This window comes from Pseudochaenichthys georgianus, chromosome 9, assembly GCF_902827115.2.
Source record: "Pseudochaenichthys georgianus chromosome 9, fPseGeo1.2, whole genome shotgun sequence".
Classification (NCBI taxonomy): Eukaryota; Metazoa; Chordata; class Actinopteri; order Perciformes; family Channichthyidae; genus Pseudochaenichthys; species Pseudochaenichthys georgianus.
Window position 1 is genome coordinate 34,324,470 of NC_047511.1, and position 17,561 is coordinate 34,342,030.

Here is a 17,561-nt window from a genome sequence, read left to right on the forward strand (position 1 = left end):
TGTGTGTGTGTGTGTGTGTGTGTGTGTGTGTGCGCGCACAATGGGAATATGCTGGTTTTGCCATCATCTCAATGACCTCTGCAATCGGACTGGAGTCCAGCTGAAATGGACAAGACTCGACACACAGACTGAAGTCCCCGTCTCTGATGAACTGATCACAGACCCCAGTGTGGTTGTGAAGGCCGACATCACAACACCTCAGGAAGAGACTGTGGAACTGCACAGAGACTCTGCAAGGAGGGTTCTGCTCGGCACGAAGCAGTCTGAGATCAGGCAGCACTGGTGTGGACTCAGATTACAGGGAAAGCCTGTTTGGGGTTTGCTGACCACTCAGTCTCACACTCAGTGTTTAAGAACGCCGCTGTTGGTGAGGATGTTCTGACATTTACCATCAAAGCAAGACTGCAGGTATTACCCACTAAGTACACTCTGTCCACCTGGTACCCTCACATTCACACTCCATTCTGTTTAAACCATCAGGACTCACAACAACACCTAGAATCCATTGCACACATAACAAATGGATGTAATGCATACAAACGCCTGTACATAGCCCGTCATGAGCGTATTGTGGACATTGTGTCTGATGCGGTACAAAACATCTTTCCATCTAGCGCAGCAATGTACAAGCACACTAGAGTGTTACCCCCAGAGAATGGTTTGGTTATACCAATGATGTCTTTGCTAACATCCCAAATACACCTGATGTGGTTTTTGTTGACACCAACCACAGGGAGGTGCTAATATTAGAAGTAGGCTGTGCCTTTGACCTGTACATGGACCAGGCTTTCCAGGACAAGTATATCAAATACCAACCACTGCTCGATGTGATAACCAGCTTTGGGTGCAAGTGTAGATATAGCATACTCATATTCGGAAGTCTTGGCAATGTATATAAATGCACCATGATTGGTCTGAGAATTGCTGGAATGTCAAAGAGAAAAGCCAAACAAATTGCCAAATATTGCTCTGTTTCAGCTGTTATTGGGAGCTTAGCCGTGTGGAGAAGGAGATGCTATGTGTTCCCCTAAGTGTGTGTGTGTGTGTGTGTGTGTGTGTGTGTGTGTGTGTGTGTGTGTGTGTGTGTGTGTGTGTGTGTGTGTGTGTGTGTGTGCGTGAGCGTGCGTGAGAATGGGAATATGCTGGTTACATTGTGTTAGACCCACAATAAAATGACCATGTATTCAATTGTTTTATTTTTTCTCCTTTTATAATATACATTTATGAATATTATATTCTTACTCCCTTCCTCTTGCTTTAAATCTTTAACACGTAGTGTGAGGTCGTTAACACAGTCCCAACCAAGGTTCCCTTATCCTTCGAGGAAGCATGCAATATTATTCACATCTGGATATTGGACTCAGCTTGCTATCCCCAAGCCTGCATAATGCATGCTGGACAGGGTCAGATGCATTGAGACAAGGGCGGTATGCAGGAAAGGCTTGTCTTTTTCAGACTGCAGTGACTCGGAAATACTGAGCAGTTTAACGGCCCCTACACACGGCGGCGTGCGTTGAAGCTTCAACGCTTCTGCCCATTCACTTTGAATGGGGTGATGTCACGCTTTGCCGAACTGCATTGTGGGAGCAAGGATTCACTTTGCTCGCGTTGCTCACTTCAAAGGTAGAGCAATGTTCTACTTTTGAAGCTTCGACGGAAGCATCAGCCAATCGAATCATATGCCAGTACAAGCTCTAGCCAATCAAACCGCGTGCTTGTGTGTCCGGGGCGGGAGATTCATGTGATTGGTTGTTGGTTGAGCTTCAGACACGCCCGCCGGCAAGCTTCAACGCATGGCGCCGTGTGTAGGGGCCGTATGAGTCTTGGCTTTTCAGAACTCCATGAGATCAAAGTCAGTGCAGACATCGTAATGGAAGAAAATAAAACACCAGCTCTGTGTCATTTCAATCCAGCTTTTTGTTAAATATAATCTGTCAAATTGATTAAGCAATCCATACTGTTTCTCTAGCAGTCCATAGTGCAATATCCAGTGTTGTGGCATATTTGAATTGAGAGATGGATCTAAAAAAATAAAATAAAACTGAATCTGTTTTTTCAGAGCCGCAGGATAATACAAAATTAACCTCATTAACTAGAAAAGTAAGGGTCATGTAGAAGGTTTAGATTTTCCAGCCAAACATACTTGTCCTTAGATGCAGGGATTGCAAGACTCGGGATAAAGATTAATGAGTGAGCAGTTTGGCTCTGTGTTGGTGCCCCTTGAATTTTGACCTTTGACCCAGAAGTCAGCAGGATGTTTGTGTGTATGACCTCGCCTCTATCGTCCACGCCTCCTCCTGCACTGCTTTACTCTCCAGTGTTCGGCCGCTGTCCCCCCCAGAGTAAGCTGTCACGTGCGCACACACACACACACTCATACACGCAAGCAAAAAAACACACATGCAGTTGTGTAAAGGAACACACATACCGACAGACAAAAGAGTAAAAGAGGTGGAAAAAGCTTTTGACGTGTGCGTGTGTGTGCGCGCGTATGTGTGTGTGTTTACACACACGTTTGTCGGGGTGGGTGGTGGATCAAATCAAACCTCTTTAGCAGGGCTGTTTTCACCCACCCAAGACACATGGGCTCTCACATACACACGCACACTTACACACACATAAACCTTTCTTTATTCACTACATCTCGCACTCTAACTCCTGCTGAGCTGGTAGACCACCTGCACACAGCCATTCAGAAACACACACACTCAAATATATACTTTTACCCATTTTTATATATTGAAATCTAAATTTGCACAAAAGAAAACATAAACTTCAATTACTAGCTATCTCGCTCTTCACTTATACCTGTAATAGTCACACAGTTACATCACATACTTTATTTTTTAAGATATTGACTTAGAAAGACTGACACACAAACACACATATACATACACCCTCCAGCCCCTGATAGAGTTGAGTTTATTAATACGCTTCCTTACACACATTAATAAGCTCTTAACTGCTTTTAGGATTCTCACTTTTTAGCCTTGGGTTCATAGTGTGCAGCCTCTCAACCTTATCTAATCCCTCTGCTCTCCTCTCCTCCAGATCACACACCGCTGGGCCATGTTTAGGGGGATGTTGGTGGAGGAGGCAGTTAGAAAGGGAGGACAGAGGGAGGGATGGAAGGATAGAAAGTCTAATCGGAGGGATGCTGATGAGGATAGTGAGGGGGGAACGGCTCTCTTTGCCATATAGAAGTTTGGGAGTTCACTTTACTCTGAATTTTAGCAGTAATCCAGTTAGCTATTTTCTGTCAGCCAAGCGGAGGAATGGCAGGAACAAAAGCCACATTCATGGGCTTAAGAAGCTTCCAAAGAGTTCACCCAAGGCTGGCTGGTTGGGATTAGGCCAGCAGGCCCTGGAAAGAAGAAGGGGGAAAAAAGAGCAAAGGGGACAAAAAACAGAGCTTCACCGTTCTTTAAGCACCACTTATTTTTATAAATGACTGGAATACTTTTAACTTTTAGTTTTTGTTATGCTTTTCGTTTTAGCATCTCGTATTATACCTTGTTCAGAGAGAGAAAGAGAGAGATAGACAGGGAGGCCCTCACTCAACATAGCCGATTGAGACTATTCCTTCTTTTTTTTATTTTCGCTATACTGTACTTGTCTTCAGTGCAACTCTTAGAATAAGAGATATGTATGATTGACACTGGTGAGTTGAATGATTTAGATGAAAACTCTCTTCTTTTCTCTAAAAATCACATCACAATGAAACCTACATTTGGGACACACTTTGGGGATTGCTTGATTCTCTTTTTTCAACTTTTTCTTTTTGTGTATTTTGTTTGGTTTTTGTTTCGAATACCGTTTTCATTTTGCTACTTATGAATTATGGTCTCCAGTGTCTTGGTACCGTGTGTCTTGTGCTGTCCCAAACTTATTTTTATTATTGTGGATTGTACAGAGTGTGTTTCTTAAAGGAAGGAGCATCCATTATTTAGACCTTGCCTCTCCAAGACCTGTTATTCCCAGCTGCAGCTGTCCACTGGGGCCAGCTGAGCTCCTTGTCCTTGTTTAGCAGATTATGTCCTGTTTCCCCATGTTCACAGTGTACTACAAAGCGTCCTGAGGATTCACTAAAACACACACACTTACACACACACACACACCAAAACTTGATTATAAACATTAAGACATGGACACACAAGCACACACGCTGGTAATTGTATTTGACATGGCACTACAGTGTTCTCTATGGGACTGGGTTTTTGCTCTTTGTCACCTTCACCCCTTTGCCCCAGTCTGTGGCCCACAAGCAATTATACAGACAGGGTTTATTTGACATTTGACCTGTGGTCGTGCCAAGAAGTAAGGCTCAGCATATCCAAGGACAGGTAGGGACTTGATTAACCTCTGAACTTGGTCAGAGAAGAGGTCAATAACTGGGCCAGAGGGCGGTTCACCTGCTTGCTGCAGAGAACAAATTGGCTGGATGCCATCTATATATTTGAGTGTGTATTTCTGTGTAAGTGTGGTAGAGATAAATGTTTGACCTGTGTGTATGTGTATCTGTCTTTATGCGTTTGAAGCCAAAGTACACGCTTCATGGGAAACTACATGGCACATTTAAATCTTTATTTAAACTGCTTTACATGCAGGTTGTGTTAAACTTCAGTTAAAGAGTAAATGTTCTACTTTAAGTTAAAAAGAGGAGTGAGTCTGTTAGATGTTCTGGTTGTTAGCCTGCTTGAGCGTTCCTGGAAATGTGTCGTACATAACATATGTGTGTACACACATACCTATGTGTTTGCTCAAGGCAGAAGCAGTGTAGCTTGTCTCATATCCCTGATCCCAATCTTCTAGTCAGGTCAACCATCAAACACATCCATCCTGCCCTCCCTCGCACCTTCCCACCTACTGAGGTCTCTCTCTCTCTTTCTCTTCTTCTCTTTTTCTCTCACCACACAGCCCTGTTGTGGATACAGGCTGACCCAAATAAAGACAGACACACATACACACAAAAAAAAGAACCTTAGGGTCATCCTGGAACAAACAAAGCCTTGTCTGCCTGCCCGCTCTCCTTTGCCTTATGTCAATTAATGGCTCGCAGTAATTTCACCTGACAATCCGGGCGGCAGCGCAAGGCTAGCCGAGATGTCACAGCGATGACCTTTCTGGCCCGCAGCCACTCTTTTCTAATAAAGAATCCCACAAACCCACAGCAACTTCCTTTGTACTTTGTTAATGAGTTATTGATTTGAAACAATGCCCTGGCAAATATTGTCAGAGCAGACTGACCCCACCAAGGTCATGCTATTTCATTGTATACAGTCTGAGCAGGCTAATATGCACGTAGGATCACATGGCCGCTATATTTTCTCTCCTTTCTCTCTCTGGCTTCCTCACTTTCTCTTTTACTGTATATCCCAATTGAATAATACACCTACACATTCATTTCTCGCTCACTCACACACACACACACACACACACACACACACACACACACACACACACACACACACACACACACACACACACACACACACACACACACACACACACACACACACACACACTTACGTACTAAAACGCACACTTTCCCCCCCTTGTTAGTCTTGCACACGTTTTTCACCTCGTTCTAGCTTTTCCATGTCTCTTTCTCACATCATTATATTCCCAACTCTCCATATGTACTATACCTGCTAATTACCCACAATGCCACAGTCATTATTTTCCCATCTCTGCCACTAATTTGCTCCATACCTTCCTTTCCCCCACTCTAGCAGACCCATCAGCTCCCAGACAGCTTCTAGCTAACTTCAACTCTCTGCCGACTCTATAAGAGAGTAAAGAAAGAAACAAAGACGAGAAGAGAAGAAAAAAAGGAAAAACACATGGCGAAGGAGTACACGTCCCAGACATTGATTAGAATGCAATTGCAAACAGGTGACGTTGAGGTCCACTTTTTAATTGTGTGCACAGAGACATGCACGCAAGCACACACACAACAACTATTTTACTCTAATAACCTCTTTGCTTACACCAAACATGTAATTATGTACATTGCTTATTTAATATTTAATCATTAGGCCAAATGAAAACAATCCTGTTCTGTGCTGATCAGGGCATATTAAAGAGTTGAATGACTGGCGCTGCAGGTGGGTTTACCCGGTGTGTGTCCTTAGAGCAGGAGGGGAATGACAGATTCAGTTTGTCAGAATTTGTGTGTCTGTGTATTTTTAGTAATTTGTATATTTCTCTTTCTATACGGAAAGGAACTCTTACAAATTATTGTTGTGCGGTGGGTGTTTTGAATTCTTCTCACTTTATTCAGCTATTACTCTAACCTCTTGAAATACTCATTGACGTTTTTGCAAGATTGAAACCAGGACTGCCCAAGAACCCCTGTGAAAGAGTCCAAACCCAATGATGTTGTTTCGGGATCCCGTGACACTGTTTTGACACCTTTGGCTCCCACTGAAAAGTTTCTGAGTGTAAAAAGTATAATGGCTCTTATCCACTAGATTCCTTCCGGTCCATACTGCTCACCATCTCCCAACTTTAAATTCCAGCTTCCTCAGAAGTGTCCCTGGTCTATGTGTTTTGCTTTGGGAGAAGGAGGAGCAGAAGAGAGAAGTGCGGGGAGGTCTGAAGTGGTGTTGTTAGATTCATTGTTTCCTGTGTTGGTCGGCCAGTGGGTTTGTGTTGGCGTTGGGTCTGTTATTCTGGCTGCAGCACACTCCTCTCCTCCGCTCTTCTATCCCTGCTTCTCATTACAGTGAATAAACACAGGGCAAGTATTGGACAGAACAACTTTTGAAGAACCAAGAGAGAGTGAGTGTGTGTGTGTGTGTGTGTGTGTGTGTGTGTGTGTGTGTGTGTGTGTGTGTGTGTGTGTGTGTGTGTGTGTGTGTGTGTGTGTGTGTGTGTGTGTGTGTGTGTGTGTGTGTGTGTGTGTGTGTGTGTGTGTGTGTGTGTGTGTGTGTGTGTGTGTGTGTGTGTGTGTGTGTGTGTGTGTGTGTGTGTGTGTGTGTGTGTGTGTGTGGGTTTGCATCTGTGTGTGAGTTGTTATTGTGTAAACAATGGAAACAGCTCAAATGAACACATTATAGAAAATAGACAACTGCAGAGCAAACACTTTTAACAAATGTGTAACATTTTGAACGACTCACAGATCATAAGTGGGGTGGATAGTCCTGCTCAATGTAGCAAGTTGTCTAGCAGTCTAAATAGTGACGTAAGTTATAACACATAAGAGTTTTGTTGATTGGGTAAGAGCTACTTGGCTAAAGCCACTTATTTTGTTAACTGTAGTCGTGTGTGTGTGTGTGTGTGTGTGTGTGTGTGTGTGTGTGTGTGTGTGTGTGTGTGTGTGTGTGTGTGTGTGTGTGTGTGTGTGTGTGTGTGTGTGTGTGTGTGTGTGTGTGTGTGTGTGTGTGTGTGTGTGTGTTTGAATCTTTTTATCTGAGCTATCCTTCGCTTCAATCTTTGATCAACTGTCTATTGTTCCTATTTCCAGGGAGGTCGGCTACAGTTTCTTTAGTCTTAAACGTGTTTAAAATTGCGCAAGATGGTCACATGAACTTCATGGTTTTTGGACATAGACCTTCAGATTAGCTCCTGTCGGCTATGGTCTTTATTTTTTTATTTTTCATTTCTATAAGCTCACACTCTGACACAAAACAGCAGTATGAGTACTTTTACCACTGGTTTCAGTTTGAATCATCTGCTTTAAAAATGTTTCCACTCCTTTTAAAATGTTGGGATATATATTTCTGTGTTGAATTAGCAGGATTCAGTATTTGTTCAGCTTGTGTTGTTCCTCTGCCAACCAAAGAAATAAATGTGCCATAAAAGACAAGTTTGAATTCCACAATTATATATTTGTTGTATATATTCAACTTTAGGGTGCTGTCTGCATTTGAAATGATGATGACTGACATTAGAGGCACATGCGTTCTGTTAGCAAATACTGTATGTATATCTGTGTCACTGTGTGTGTGTGACATGTTGATGAATTTCAAGTCCACAGCTGACAGCCTGTCAACCTTATTCTTCTAGACACACACAGAATACCTTCCATAATATGTATGGATTCCTCTCTGTCTACTATTTCCTTTAACTCTCTCTGACTTTTTTTGTTGTTGATAAAAGTTAGCTGTCACCATCTGGAGACTTTCTGGTCCTGAAACTGTCTAGGACGCATATTTGTATTTCATATTCTCTGAGGGGAAAATATGGATCACTATATATTCGGTAAACACACACATAAACAGCACACACCCTCAAATGTCCCTTGACAGTCATGGCTGAAGGATGTTGGCAACAGGTGTGCAGTTGGGACGCTATTATGACAGAGCTGGCAGATGTACATACCACAAACGCACACATCAACAGACAATTTCACACAAACACACAGTGTGGGGAAACGTGGAAAATAAATAAATAAGCCAACAAACTGTGGGAGAGCGGGTGACAGGAAGCCGGTCTCGCAGGGCGGTGTGCTCCACTGCAACTAATTAACCCCAGGAAATAATTGCAACAATATGCAAATGAGGTTTAGATAATTCACTGCACTGCCGTGCCAGGTAGTCAGTCACTCTGTTGCCTGCCACTTATAGTGTAGGCAAAGAATTATAATTGTTGTAAGGTTAGGAGAATGGGGGGATTCATTAACCGCCATGAAGACGTCAATCTACAATATGTGTCTTAATATCTTTCATTTGATGAATTTTGTCAGTTATTGGTCTTTGGCACATTTTGCCTGCAATCAGTTGATATCGGCAATTTTGGAATTGTTGATGAAGTAACACATCATGTCCCACTCACAACTCACGCGCACATGTACAATAGTTTATCCCTCCTTAATGTCTCTTTGTCGAGCACTGTCACTAAAGGGTGGGTGGAGAGGTGGACACAGCAGGTGATGTAGGAGTGTGAAGAACAGGTGGCATCAGTGGAGGTAGAAGAGAGGGAGGGAGGCTAATGAAATAGGCTTCACAGATGAAGGGTGACATGGCGGAGGAGAGAGGAGGGAGACTTCAAAGGACTTTGATGTCACAGCCTTTCAGACAGACAACTCTGCTCCAGCCAGCCCCTCCGTGCATGTAGGAGGACACACACACACACACACACACACACACACACACACACACACACACAGAGAGCACTGATGGCAGAAGGGCAGGGCAGAGCTGAGTTGCCTGGTCTTGCATCACACTCTGTGAATGAGGTGGTTGCTGACACGACAACCCTCTCATGCTAATCTAGCGCTAAACACAAACACTCTGACAGGTTCATTTACCTCTAGACAAACACAGCAACAAAAAACCCACTGCAGCACATCATTAAACAGTGGAAGCACACACACACACACACACACACACACACACACACACACACACACACACACCATTGCACACATAAAACTTATATAAATGATGTATACATATCTTATACACACGGATATGCGCAAGTGAAAAACACCTCGTCAAATCACCAACTTTATTCTAAGCGAAAAGTTTAAACCATACTTAATATAGTGTGTTCTACATTAACTCCTTAATTACCGCCTTAAAGAGAGTGAATGGTAAAGTAATTATCTTTTTTAACATTTCTTACTTTGAAAATGCTAAACACATGCATGGAAACAAATAGGAGAGTCTCTTAAGATACCTTCTATGTCCTTTATCTCATATCTCAAATGATGTGTCTTCTTGGAGTCCCATTTTGATCCTCAATTAACAGATGAGTCTCCATTCTCTATAGGCCATATGTTTGTTTATTTATATACATCTGCACTCTAATTAAAAGGAATGTGTGTGTGAATAGTGTGTTTGCATTCAATATTGTGCCATCTTAAAAACAGCACGGTCTAAACATACAGGTGTTTCTAGTCGACAAAGCTCCATGTGTAGTTTAACCTCTTGTGGGAATGCATTGTTGATTTCTATTGTGAAACGGACAGATTGATCGGAAATCAAAGTCTAGAAATCAATGTCACAAGTTCATTAATGGATGCCCTTTTACCGCCTGTATTTTTGCTATTGTTCTTTTCAACCCTGGATAAACGCTTACATCTCTGGTTAATTAAACATGTCTTCTGTGTGTGTGTGTGTGTGTGTGTGTGTGTGTGTGTGTGTGTGTGTGTGTGTGTGTGTGTGTGTGTGTGTGTGTGTGTGTGTGTGTGTGTGTGTGTGTGTGTGTGTGTGTGTGTGTGTGTGTGTGTGTGGTGTCGTCCATGTGCATGCAGATGAGAGTGAAAACATCCAAAGGAGTATTCATTTGTGACTGTGGACGTGTATATCTCTGTTGTGTTTTCCTTTGACCTTCCCCTGGTGTGTTCCCATTATGCCTCTACTGGTGTATAGATGGACCATCGATTCAGCAACCGGGTACAAATTAAGATTTAAACGTTACGTCACCCAGCTTATTGAGTTTTACATTTAGGGCATTTGCAATATGCAAGACTTATTGATCTACTGAAGTGTGGCTCTTTATACAATCCCCTCTGGCCACCAGCACTTTTTAGTTTCTCTTTTATACCTTTCTGTTAGGCTGGTCCCACTGTGCAGCTGTTTATGTTGTAGCATTGAATCAAAAGCCTTTCAGTACTCTTTTGATGCTCCATTCTCAATAGATGGATGCATATTTTTTATGTTTTGCAATTGCCCAACTGAGTTTATTGACAGCCTTCAAGCTCCTAACAGTTGCATAATCTTCTTTGTCATGGATGTAACATAAGTGCTTTTTGTGTTGCAGGAAAATAGTTCCTCCGAGGAACACGTGCTGTATGTGTGGGACCACTTTGTGTCCCAAGCCAAAGCCAAGAATGTCTTCATCATGGCCCACAGCTACGGAGGGCTGTCTTTCGTTGAGCTGGTGAGTGTTTAGGTTTCCGCTTATCCTTCCTACCTCCCACCAACACAGAGACACACTGAGACACACAATACACTCATGTCAGCACCAAGTCTCTCATACATGATCATTTTGGGTACATCTGCAAAGTGCAACTGTGATACTGAAATTCAACTTAAGTTTGTAATGCTAGTATACAATAAAACTGAAAATGTCAACTCTTATACTAAATGCTTAAACACACACATGCAAACAGTGTTATATTCAAACATGCAAGGCAGCACTAGCAGTGATCACCTCAGGGAGACCAGGAGTACAGCAATAGTGCTTGAAACATGGGAGAGTGATAATTAAAAATAAATAGCATTTAGCTCTATTTGAAAGAGAGTACTGCTTCTGTAAACCATCTGGTTCGTCCTTGTCCTTCTGGCAAAATCCACCTCGTCTATACGTGGAGAACAGGGGGAGAACAGGGGAGAGGAGAGGGCTGGATAAAGTATGTTAGGTTTGGCAATGCAACAACTGTTAAACCAGATCTGCTGCAGATCATGCAGATTCCCCAGCCTTAAGAGAGACAGAGGACAGTTTGAACGATGCTGGGAGGAAAGTGGATTGGAAGGAATTCATGGTGCACAGGGGAGGGTGAAAGTAAAAGTTTGGCCAGCCTCTTGGCTTTATAACTGCACCCTTCAGCTAAATGGGCCTACAGTGTGTATTTTGCTGGTTATATGAAGGCTACTGAGGTTGATGCTGTATTTTCTAACCTTTGTTTTACTGTGATCTCCTAGTGGGTTTCAATGTAAAAAATACAGTAGTTTTCAACAGCTATTTCAAAGAGAGGACAAGAACAACCAAAAGGGCCTTCTGGCTGCTTTGGAAAATTCCAACAACCATGTGTATTGTATGTGGTAATTTTGGCTCATTGCCCCGCTTATTGTGAACATGCTATGCTAGCTGGTTTAGCATTTAGAATACGAGGGACTGCACTGTTTTAAGCTCTGCAAGCTAACATACGGTGCAAGATGCATTTGCAAGCCCCTCTATGATCTGATAGCTGGATTACATTGCCAGTCTGCTCGTTTGTTGATCTGAGGTATTTAATGTGTATTTAATCTCATATTTTTGGGAAGGGGAAGAACAGGTAGGCGGCACAATGAGGATATGGCTAGCAAGGGATTAAAGATTAGCACTTGTCCCACTGGTGTTTTCAGTCATATTTTATTTCTCTTCTCTTTCACCTGCTTTTTTTTGTTTCGTTTTTTGTAATTGTAATTTGTCTGCTAAATATTCATGCTGTGTTTTGTCCGTGACAGCCTCACAATCTCCTGGGCTTTCTTGCCGAGTGACGAAGACTATTCTCTCTATTTGTATCTTTCCGTCTCTCTATGTTTCCCTCAGTCAGACTCCCCATCTCTGTATAAAGACCTCAACAAGGTTTCTCACGGCTTTCTTTTATGTGATGTCCTTGTCACGTGAACACCATCTTAAAAACACTCGTATATAGTATGTGCATATTTAATAACGTATAGCGGATGCAATATGGGGAAGATAACATCAAAACAGAGACTTGCAAGACTCTTGTGTTCTCTTTAAGTGACAAGGTGTTCAAATAGGCTATTGTCAGTTTCCCTTGAGGCCATTCCAGCTTTTGTTGTCTATCAATGTCGAAACTCCTTCACCTCTAACAAACTGACACGAACACACACTCATAATCTTTTAGATACCCTCGATTGCCCACCTCTACCTATGAGCAACTTTGTCTACAGAGGGCAATATGTAGACTAGCAAGGGCGCAGGATGTAGTGGGGATAAAAACAAAAGCAACCCCACTTTATGCCACTGGCCTGATTTGGGTGTCATAGCTGGTGTGATCCCATACTTTATATTTTTATACTGATTATTTGTATTGTAAAGGTGCATTTTCCATATAAATATTGTACTCTAGGCTGTTTGGCTCTTGGCAGGAGTACTATAAACATACCCATTGAGTTTGAAGAAGCCACGATGTTTCTCACTTGATATTGCTGTCATTTCGCCCTCCCTCACACATAAGCATGCACACATTCATGCACATACATGCGCACACCATCTACTTAATTGAGGAGAAAGTGGTCCAGCGGGACTGGATGGGAGGTCTGTGCGCATGAGCTGGAGAGTGTAGCCTTGCGGGATGAACCGTTTGACACATGAGAAGACCCAGAGAAAACAAGCTGTCTGTGGGTTAATTACTACTCCCCTTTGCAGTTAATAAATACATTTCTGATCAAGCACATCAAAAAGGCCCGCCATTCGTTTCTCCTGCTGCCCCCCTTTCTCTGGAGCACGTTAGCCTGTGTATAGAGCGCTCAAGTGTTTCATTGCAATTTGATTTCTTTTAAAACACTTCGCAGTGTGTACTGACTAATTATAGATACATCAAAGAGAAGCTAACTGCCTTTGAATGAGAGTGTGAGAGAGAGGCTAGCGCTGCAGGGGGAAGGCGGCTTGCTCTTTCTCTGCCTCACCCCCACCTTTATCGCCCTTTTCCCCTCTATCATTCTTCTGCTATCATAGAATCTATACATCTATCAGTTGTTTCTGTTCTATCCTTCTCTCTATTGCTTCCTTCCCCTCTGACATCTGCTTTCATGCTTGGCCAGAATGCTCCTCCTTTTCTGTCTCTTTCAGCTGTATAGTTTTAAAGTGAGATGAGCCATTTTCCCACAGTCATGCTACTACCAATATTCCCTTAAAATTCTAAAGGATGTTTTGATGGCTTTGGACTGTGTCTCTCTCAGCGATATCCCAACACACACATGGACCATGCTCCTCTAGCTTCCACGTAGGCAGTAACCTTCCTTGACCTGAGGATAACATCTCAACCCAGAGAGAGTGTGAGGGACCAAGGGGATAGAACCACAGAGAAAGTGGGCCCTGCCTCCATCACTCCCTCTGCTCAGTATTTTCATCTTTCTTCTTTGCCAGGAGTGTGTGGGGGTTGGGTGGACGTGTAAATGGTTGTGGTGGTTGATTTGAGATTTGTCTAACCCGCACTAACCTTTCCGCCCACAGCGAAAAATAAGCGTTCTTACTGGATGGGACAGGGGAGCATTATATAAGGTCTTATGTAAGAATGCATCTGTCTCCCAGTACACAAATGTGTGGGTGCCAACCAACCAGCCAGCCAGCCGCCATCACAGCCCCTCAAGAACATGTTTACAGATTTTGAGTGTCCTCTATGAACACGCCAAATATATACAGTACATGCATCCAGGATATCTTCCTTGTATACTTTGTAGAGCCATCTGTTTCAATCTATAATGAATATAAGTTTGTTTTCTCTCCGTCGTCCTTGGATCATCGTGTGTGTGTGTGTGTGTGTGTGTGTGTGTGTGTGTGTGTGTGTGTGTGTGTGTGTGTGTGTGTGTGTGTGTGTGTGTGTGTGTGTGTGTGTGTGTGTGTGTGTGTGTGTGTGTGTGTGTGTGTGTGTGTGTGTGTGTGTGTGTGTGTGTGTGTGTGTGTGTGTGTGTGTGTGTGTGTGGCTGGGTGTCAGATGTGGGAAGAGATGCTTGAGGTGAGACAGATAGATATGGAGGATTTGTTCACTCCTTGTGGACTTCATCGCCGTACCGGTGTGTGGAGGATGAGAAATATGTAACACCACAGGGTGAATCAGTCTGAGTCGGAGAAGTTAGTTTTACATAGCTCGGAGTTTAAAAAGTGATTACATTTCACCGCCGTGATATGGCATCCTAGCACTAAATTAAAAGTTTTTGACGTTGTATGTTATGGGAAGTTTAAAAAAGAATAATAATCTATCATGTGCCTGAACATATTTTACAAGTTGAAAACAAAGTAGGAAATTAAGTTGCACTTGTTTTCCAAACAAGCTCACTGCCATTTCTTTGTGCAGCATCTGTTTTAAATAGTTGGTCTTCATGTTTCTTACTCGTTAATCTTTATTACTATATGTATAGAACCCTTTCCCTTTTTCTATCCCACAACTCACCCTAATGTCCTGTTGTCCTTATTTCCTTCATCCTTCTTATTCCCCCTCGCCCAGCCGTGGTGCCAACTATTCCCTCCGTGCAACTACGCATGGTAACAGCCCACTGAACACATGGTGTGTGCAAACATTTCTGCTTGCAGTCCTCCTCCTTTTAGAGCATACCTCAGAAAATACACAGATGTAAATAAAGGAATGCATGATATTAGACATTGTCATTGTGCCTGATCCCCATACTTATACCACTATAGATATCTAAATGTGGTGTTTTTGACCATAAACACATAGCGCACAGTTCAGACATACACATTTATAGCAGCACTAATGTTCTGCAATACATACTGTACATGCTTCCTTTTGTATTTTTTAATATACATTTTGGTTAAAGATGCTTACCGGTGGTTTCAATAAGCGTAGACATTGGAGCTACTTAAATTCACAATTGTAGGAATAAGTGACTTTTAGAAGTATTTTCACCAAAGTAAATCTGCTGGCATTTTGCAATTTTGTATTCTTAAAGTGGCCTAGCTAATTCAGGGATGGATTGGTGGCTAACTTGCCAGAAAAGTGTTGAAATCTTTCTTTACTTCGGTGTGAAGTTAGACTTTTCACCCTGACTCCAGTATGTGTGCTTTCCCTGACATACAATGTTTTGGAACAATCTTTTCTAAAGGCACAGGTATCAAATAGAAATAACAATTACAGACATCAATACAGTTGATTTCACAAAAATGTATGAGTAGTGCTTTAAACTGTCAAATTAGGTTCCACATTTGTATTTATCTCAAATATTCTTCAATGACAACCTCAACCTTCACCCGCGTTCATCACCACAAAAGCAAAACTCACTATTAATTTGTTGACAAATCATCCTAGCTGTGAAGACGGGCATACACAGGCTAGGAAAATCCACTCGTCTAATATTGTATGCATGCCTTGGCCGCCTTGAAACTCTGAGTGCTATCCTGTCTATTGCTTCTGGAGGGGATGAAGAGAAGGTTTGTTTTTATCTCAAGGTTCTCCATAGCTGGCGGGCATGCAAGCGGTGGAGTAGTAGTGCAGTTTCCTGTGTGTGTGTGTGTATGTCTGTCTGCGTACGTCTGTGTATGTCTGCAAGTGGGTGCACACAAGTTGTATGGGTTCAGTGTGTGTGTGCACGTATGTCTGCGTGCATGTCTGTGTGTGTCTGGAGAGAAGCCTGTATCGTCCTGAGCAGAACAGCTTGGTGGAGAGCAGCGATCAGAGCCACGTTAGGGTCGGAGAGGAGGAGAGGGTGAGAGGCGATGATAAATGGCTGGGGCACACTAGCAGAAATTAGTGGAGCCGTATGCAAAGCTGTGGCGTTTTGTTTGATGTGAAACAAAAGGACCACCATGACAAAAGTGCCTGCCAGCCTGCACAGCAGGACAGCAGCCCTCAGGACATACACCATCGTCACTAAGAAAATGTGTGTGTGCGCTTGCACATGTGCATGCGAGATGGTACACACTGGCTTGTGCGTGTATGTGGTAATGCATCCATATCATGCATGGTGCCGTTTTCTGTTCCTGTCTATATTATTATATTATGTATATTATCTCTCTCTGTGTTTTTGTGCTCGTAATGACAGACAATGCCTAGCCCTTTGTACGCCATGAAAAGACACGGTTTCCTTCTCAATACAGCTACAGCATATTTGCTAATTTAGCAGCTGAAATATAGACGTCTAATTTCTTTGTGAATGAATAGGAATCTTAGAGAGCCGATCGCTTCTTAACATAAGGATGTAAATTGAACTGTTTAAATGTCACGGCTAGCAAGCTGATTTGATTTGAATTGATTTGCTTGTTTCTGAAAAAAATACCTCTTTTGCCAAACCCTAGCTGCGCTGGCTGCCACAGATAGACCAAGGTCTTTCTTCCCACCTCAACAACACATTGTAGGGCTTCTGAATTCTTCTATCTGCTGTGATTATGTACAAATGGCCTTCATTTGCCATCCATTTCAAAGCTGTAGTGCTGCATTGTGACTAGAGGCAGATGATGCAGACCAAATTACAGCGGGTTTGCTGTCTGAAAAGGATACTCGCACAATAGGCTTTGTGAAGTATTCCCTTCAATACGTCGCCATTATTCTCACCTTTGTTGGTGTTTCTCTCTATGTTTCAGGAGCATCTTTGGTTTCTAGATTACATTTGTGGTGTTGGTAAGGAGAGGGAGAGGGGGAGGGGGAGGTGGAGGGGGGGGTTGGAAATACTTTACTCACCTCTTGTCTTTCTTGTGCTATTCCTTCAATATTAAGGGAAATTGTTTTTGTGTGAGATTCCAATTTTGTTGTTTGCTGCATTTTTTGATTTCCTTCATTATTATTATTAATATTCTGTATTATTGTATTGGTGAACAGTTGCCAGACAATCTAGCTCTTGGAACATAAAGACTGTCTGTTGATGTTCTTGGTTTATTATTAAACCAAAAACATAAATTCCTCTTACCATTATATATAACTGCTTTCCTTTCTCAAGCTTGCTGTTTCATAATGTCGCAGTGAACCGAAATGAAGCAGTTAAAGGCAGCATCAAATTGTTATAGTTGGCAGGAGTATGACATGCTCAATACATGCCTTACATCCCTTTGATTTGTTCTGTGAGTTATCCTCCTTTATTATGTGTCTTATTTGCTGCTAGCACCTTCCTGTCCTCTGATTTTCTCATGCGAAACAACAACTTACTAGCTAGTCAGAAATCATTTTATCAATGAACAAAACAGATTTTAGAAGGGTTTACAGGTTACCA

General features: G+C 42.5%; 1 protein-coding gene across 2 annotated transcripts in view; it reads left to right on the forward strand.

Annotated features, from left to right (window-relative positions):
* arb2a (ARB2 cotranscriptional regulator A) overlaps positions 1 to 17,561 on the forward strand; it is a 156,054-nt gene that overhangs the window by 67,791 nt on the left and 70,702 nt on the right. For both annotated transcript variants that reach the window (XM_034091155.1, XM_034091156.2), the window contains exon 8: positions 10,711 to 10,830. In XM_034091155.1, coding sequence (XP_033947046.1) covers positions 10,711 to 10,830 — 120 coding nt within the window. The remainder of the gene's footprint in view (positions 1 to 10,710; positions 10,831 to 17,561) is intronic.